This window comes from Urtica dioica, chromosome 1 (genome assembly GCF_054948205.1).
Source record: "Urtica dioica subsp. dioica isolate 48M chromosome 1, U.dioica_male_clone48M_v1_H2, whole genome shotgun sequence".
Classification (NCBI taxonomy): Eukaryota; Viridiplantae; Streptophyta; class Magnoliopsida; order Rosales; family Urticaceae; genus Urtica; species Urtica dioica.
In genome coordinates, this window is record NC_142756.1 from 48,723,983 (window position 1) to 48,730,458 (window position 6,476).

General features: G+C 38.7%; 1 protein-coding gene across 1 annotated transcript; it reads left to right on the plus strand.

The window, feature by feature from the left end:
- The first annotated feature begins 717 nt into the window (after positions 1 to 717).
- SAP (Transducin/WD40 repeat-like superfamily protein) lies at positions 718 to 6,160 on the plus strand. The gene is made up of 2 exons (XM_089628012.1): positions 718 to 1,038; positions 5,000 to 6,160. Exons 1-2 carry the CDS (start codon positions 802 to 804, stop codon positions 6,155 to 6,157), a joined length of 1,395 nt encoding a protein of 464 aa, XP_089484138.1. The 5' UTR covers positions 718 to 801; the 3' UTR covers positions 6,158 to 6,160.
- The last annotated feature ends 316 nt before the right edge of the window (positions 6,161 to 6,476 follow it).

A 6,476-nucleotide genomic window follows, 5' to 3' on the forward strand; every position in this document is an offset into this window, starting at 1 on the left:
TTTAAGAGAAAGTGAAGACACACGTACAGGTTCATATTTACATGTAAAATAAGCTAGTAATAACCAGTTCAAAATAATTGAGAAGGAACAAGTTTTTGTTTATCTTGCAGTTCCTCAACCACAGAGCAAGAACCTGAATCAAAACAACCCCGCCGTCTTTGCAGAGAGAGAGACAGAGAGAGAGAGAGAGAGCTCTCTTTATAGGTATTACACTCCCATAAATAATGAAAGAAAAAAAAAATCGTACTTCAAATAATATTTTCACCATTGTAATTTATTATTCACACAAATGTATAAAAAAAATATATTATTTTGATAAAACGGGCATTAACTAAAGTAGATACATACACTACAGTCTACACTTACATATACACACAAAACGCACTAACACAACCCTCTATTCACTTTCTTCTTCTTGAAATCGATCAGATTTCAGACTAGATGTTTACAATTGATCGATAACGACTTAAAGAATTAAACGGAAAGAAGAAAGAAGAGAGAAATAAAAAGAAGGAAAATCTCAAACACCCTTTTTCTGGGTCCCTCGCCATTATATTGTATGTCTTTATCAATTAAAAAAAAAACAAACTTTTCCCAATTACTCTTTCCAAGTCCAAATATCCAAATCTCTCATATATATATATATATATATATATATATATATATATATATATATACTTTTTCCCTCTTATTTCCCAACATAACATCACAGCTACACTTACACAATACAACAGATCATAGACAACCCTCTCCTCTGCATCATTCCTAATCATAAATTGTCAACAGACACACGTCGTCGGAATGTCATCGGCGTCGTCGTCTTCCTCGTCGTCGTCGTCGGCGAGGAGAAGAGGAGCTCGTCGGAGGCGGCAGCAGCATCAGCAGGAGTTCGAAGGACCGTCGTCTTCGCGGCGGCGCGCGCTGAACGAGGTTTGGCCGGAGCACTTCGTCGAGGCTCTCGCCGTTCAAGTCGCCGTCGATGCCGCTCGCTCGCAAGGCCGCCTCGCCGTCGCCGCAGCCCTCACAAATATATTCCAGGTACGTCTCTCTCTCTCTCTCTCTCTCTATATATATATATATATATATATATGTTAATCACAAGTGGTGGTAAATAAAAATCTTTGTTTTTTCTATAATGATGATGTGTATTAGTAATTGTCAAGAAAAATGATTCTTGCTACATTGTTTTGTTGTGGTACATTGGTACATAATTCAATGATTTTTTTTTTTCTTTTGGTCTTGTACTTTTTTTTTTGGTCTTGTACTTTTTTTGTTTGGCCGAGTATCCTAAGATATAGCTTTTTCAAATTAGAGTCATGTTCGAAATTTTATAATGTGTTGGAGTGGTCTTCGGTCTCCTCAGTTTGTTATTAGTTTCTCTTTTCTAATAGTTTAGAATTAATCATTTTTTGTAATTTTATGAACACTAACATTCCTAATCGAAGTGAATCTAACAAAATTCAAGTAATTCAAACATAATAAAGAGAAATGCAAGCACAAAAAAATTCTAACATTCCTAATCTTGATGGCTCGGTCAAATGGCAAAAAATTCTTATGGAAAAGAGTTCTTTTGGCCTTGGATTTCCTATGTTGATTTTGTTTTCCTTTTTCCCCTTTATTGTATGCAACCTCTTTTAGACTCTAAATATACCCTACTATTCTGGACTCAAAACTTTTAATTGCTTTTCTTCTTTTCTCTCCATCTTTTTTTTTTTTTTTTTTAATTGGTATTCTAGCAATCGTAATAGTAGAGGGATATGCATATGCAGAATGCTTTTTTCTTTTCTATTTTTTTCTTCCTTTTAAATATGCTTTTTTCAATGCGAAAATTGTAATACCATAATACCATATTGTTATATGTTGATAAATGAAGGCTATAATTTGAAATAATATTGCAGTTGTGGGAATATATAGCACAATTTAAGGAGAGACTATCTATTTCCCTCCTCATGTATATATACCTCACATTTCTATATACAGCTAACGCAACACACTCAAGTGCTTTTTGACAGTTTATATACAACATGCAATTAGTTTATGGATTTCATTTCTTTACTTTCTGTTTTTGGGTTATGAAACATTCGGTTTTTTTTTTTTTTTTTAATATATTGCTATAAGGACAAGAATATTGGTTTACTTCTGAAGTTGCTTTCTTGGATAAACTGTGGCATATGCAGAGAGTTTTGCATGACGTGTCATAATTTGTTAATAATTTCTTTAGTAAAATATGTGATAAATAGAAACCCTGCCCTGATGTATCTGAGTTATTCAAATCTTATGAATATATTCCGGGATGTCAACAAGCGGTTCTACAACAGTCAACAATTCATATTCGATCATTAATATTGTCATAGAAGAGAACCTTGAGATGTCACTCAGATGTTTGATGGGTTATGTATATATAATTATATATGTATAAACTATAAACACACATATAGATTCAGATTCAGTCAAAAGCCAGGCATGTGCTGTTGCAAAGAATCACATGGAGCCCAATGCCTGGTTCGCAAACTAATGTCCCTCGTTGTCACCTCAATAGATTATGGTCTTTCTGTGGAGTGACATCTATTTTGTTTTTTTCTTTATATTGTTTTTTTTAAACCTTAAGACAGTTGTAATTGTTTTTTTTTTTTTTTTTATATATATAGTATGTTCATTCATGTTATTTCTTTTTTTGCTTTCCCTCGTTGCATTAATTCTCTGTGCGATCAACTGTTTGTTTTCCCTTCTCATTTCACTTCAATCGTTAGGGGAAAAAAGTACATCTCTAGGTCAAATTGAGTTACGGAATCAATTCCGATCCCTTATTTGTATTTCTTGACATGCAAATTAAACAAAAGGCTGAAAAATTTCAACTGATTAATGAAAAACTAGGAATTTTTTTAAAATGATTTTTAGTGGGAGGAAAAGTGGGGTGTAGGGTTTTTTTGAGGATAGAAAAGATTCGTCGCTTTTAACGAGACAGCTCTTCGGCTAACCTTTCTTGGAAATGAAAGCCAAGTCACGCTTAGTACCCCTATGTATATATCCATATTTTGTAAATAAAGTTATATATACACTAAAAAAAATATATCGTATATGTTTACATTTTTTGTATGGACCACCACAACTATAAGACTATTAGGGTCAGTCGGTGTCCTATATTTTCAGTTTCCTCTCATTCTCTTCTTTTTAACTGACATGGAATATATAGTTATGTTTTTATAGTTTTCCATCTGAGATTCTTATTACGTTAAAAAAAAAAAAAACCGGAATTCTTATGAGCTCTTTATTTTGCGAATAATCGGATGTATATTTGCCGATGATACTAATAATAATAACAATAAGAGTTGAGAGCTTGTCCTTGTATGTTATTTCGTACACGCAATAGTTGGAATATAAATATATAATAAGGTTCGTACCTCATGTTTGTAACTTGGATTGACCAATTATAAGGTGGTCATGGTTTGTCTGTCCAATAGTAAGTTCTAGGAATGGAGATTCTGCTATTTCAGGATATAAAGTCATGTTTGTTAGTATTTTTTTTGCCACAATCATATACTTGTTTTCGTTTAATCATATTACTGTTTTTTTTGTTGCTCGTTGTGTTTTAAAATCATATTACTAGATCAACTACAGCGATTCAATAGGAAAGAATGATAACATTATTAGATAATTTGCTTTAACTATTAGTTATTCTTTATGAAATGAAATAGCCTTATGTCTATCCTTGAGTAACATATATTTTAATTATTTAAATATATTGTCTAATTTATCCTTAAATCTTAGTTTAAATTATTTTCTTAATTATCAAGAATGTTAACATATCCCTTTATTAAACTTATAATATTAGTGAAATCTTTTTCCCCTAAAGCTTTTCGGCTGACTTTTAAATAAAGTGGATTTATAGTTTTTTTTTTTTGTATACATGTATATATAAATATATACACTCTAATAGTCTGCTTTCTTTATTTAGTGAGCTGTAAGTCTGACATTTTTTTTTTTTTTTGAAGAAACTGAGGGGCCTCCCAACCAGAGCACCCCAAAACATTTCTTTTTCTTTTTCTACATACGCCAATGTCTAAACTTATCTTTTTATGGCTCCTCCAAGATATCGTCCTGTTTTGCTTAAAAAAATGAAAAGATAATCGCCCTGTATCCAAACAATTAATATTAATTAAACTTTACGCGCATCAGCGCATGGCAATTTAATACAGCACTGTTTATTAGGTTTTTTTTTTCTCTATATATATATATTAATAGTGTAGCTTGTTATTATTATATTATGGTATACGGTTCATTGTCCTCGTGTACGTCTCATATTCTCATTTGTGTTCATTTCAAAGACCTAAACGCTGGTTGTCATCGTAGCAATTACTCTCCACAGCCTTTATCTTTTACCAAAGTTTTCTGAGTACTTTCCCAGCAGTGATAGTTATCCTCTTACCTGTTTTCATTAACTCCAATTTATTTCCCGGAACTAATGATGACGTAAGAACAATAAGGCGTAATAAGTTTAAAAATAAAAATAAAATAAGGCGTAAGAAATATAATTATCTTATTTTATACAAATTTAGGCGGTGCCGTAAAAGTGTTACTGCCCATTACTTAAAATTGTATCCACATATATTTTCACGTATACAGTGAGTTTTTAGTCAAAGAAAAACATTTTCCTTGAAAGAGTTATTTTTGGTGAAAAGGAAAAGTGCTTTATTTTATTTTTCTAGAAGAGGGTAAAGGGCTTTATTGAGAATTATAGTAGTACTTTACATTACGTACTATATTCTAAAAATAAACATTGTAACATCAGGTGTATTTTTGGTCCCAACATGTTAAACTTTAATGACTCATGAAAATAATATTGTACGAACACTCTCGCTATCACAACCTTCTTTTCCCCCAATGACATCGTATTAGTGTGTGAGTGAGAGCATGTGTCGTCACATTTCACGTCTATTCTTTTTTGCATTGCATGATAACGAAAATTTCAACCTGTGCCAACGTGGCGTTTAATGTCCAGGTGTGCACCACGTGGCGAGCAGTTTCGCACTCAGAATTACTCTGGCACCGTCTCGCGCGCCGAATCTGGGGACGGACCTATCTCTTCCACCGCGAGACCTGGCGCGATGAGTTCATCTTCTGGCACCAAACCTCGGCAAACTTCCGCGCACGCGGATACACCCACGCGCTTCTCGTCTTCGATCCAGACGCAAACGGAGGAGTACCACCGCACGACGGCGGCGCGTCGGTCGACCCCGACTCCCGAACATGCCGCTGCCTCACCCTGTCCGACGCCTACCTCGCCTGCGGGTTCGCCGACGGCGCGGTCCGTCTCTTCGACCTTTCCACGCGCCGCCACGCGCGGACCGTCCGGCCCCAGCCCCTAAACGTCCTCGGCCGGTTCTCACGCGCCGTGACGGGGATCATCCTCGCCCCCGGAGGCCGGCTCGTGTTCGCCACGCTGGACGGGGACGTCTACGTGGCAAGTGTGGAGATCTCTCACTCGCCCCGTCAGGCTCAGTCGGGGAACGTGGTGGAAGACGGCGTGCTGGTGGACTTCTCGGGGAACGGAAGATGGTGGGTGGGGCTGTACGCGGGAGTCCCCGGACGCGCTTTCCACGTGTGGGACGGCGCGTCCGAGGAGCTTGTCTACGTGGGCGGCTCTCTGACCGACCCCGAGTCCGTGACGGGGTGGCAGATGCTTATCGAGCTGAGCCTGGTCCTGGGCCGGGTTCGGGTTGTGGGGCACGACACGGCCGTGGCATGCACGGCCGGTCGGTCCATAGTGTTCGACCTTCGAGACCCCGCTTTTCCAATGGCGGCTCAGGAGGAGGTGGAAGGCGGGGGCGTGGCGGTCACTTCGCTCGCGGCGGGCCCCACGGCTTACGTGGTGGCGGACCACAGCGGAGTTGCGAGGGTGATTCGGGCCGGGGCGTTGGAGGAGGTTTGCCGGTTCGGGGTGCGACGTGGCGGGCCGGTGTTCGGGGGCATGAACCGGGGCTACGTGCTGATGTGTGCCGCGGGTTCGTTGCGCGTGTGGGACGCGGAGACGGGTTTGTATCTCTACAGGCTGAGGGAGGAGGCGGGTGAGGTCAACGCGCTCGTGGCCGACGAACGACATGTCGTAGCGTGTTCTAACAACTCCACGCTGCATATCTGGGACTTCGGTCCGCGATGAGAGAGAGAGAGAGAGAGTATGGTGTTGTGGTAATGGGCATGGGAACTAACTGATTGATTGGGTTTGTGGTTGGGCGTGGGACACGCTGTTTTGGGGACTTTTTAGGATAAAGAGAGGACTGCGCTTTGACTCTATTCATAGACTAGTCTAGAGTCTCTGTAATTTGGACTGAAGAGAGAGAGTAAAAAAGGAACTGACTTTTTGTTTTATTTTAGAAATTTATTAATATCAGTAGTGGTATGTACAGTTTCTTGTCTCTCCCTCTCTCTCCTACCCTAACTTGATGCAGGTTTCTGGGTCCTCTCCCGACCGGTTGCTT

What these genes read in the sequence shown, in the direction of transcription:
- SAP (XM_089628012.1), top strand. Translation starts at nt 802, where the DNA reads ATGTCATCGGCGTCGTCGTCTTCCTCGTCGTCGTCGTCGGCGAGGAGA. An exon ending in CCCTCACAAATATATTCCAG is followed by an intron (nt 1,039 to 4,999) that starts GTACGTCTCTCT and finishes TTTAATGTCCAG; the next exon opens with GTGTGCACCACGTGGCGAGC.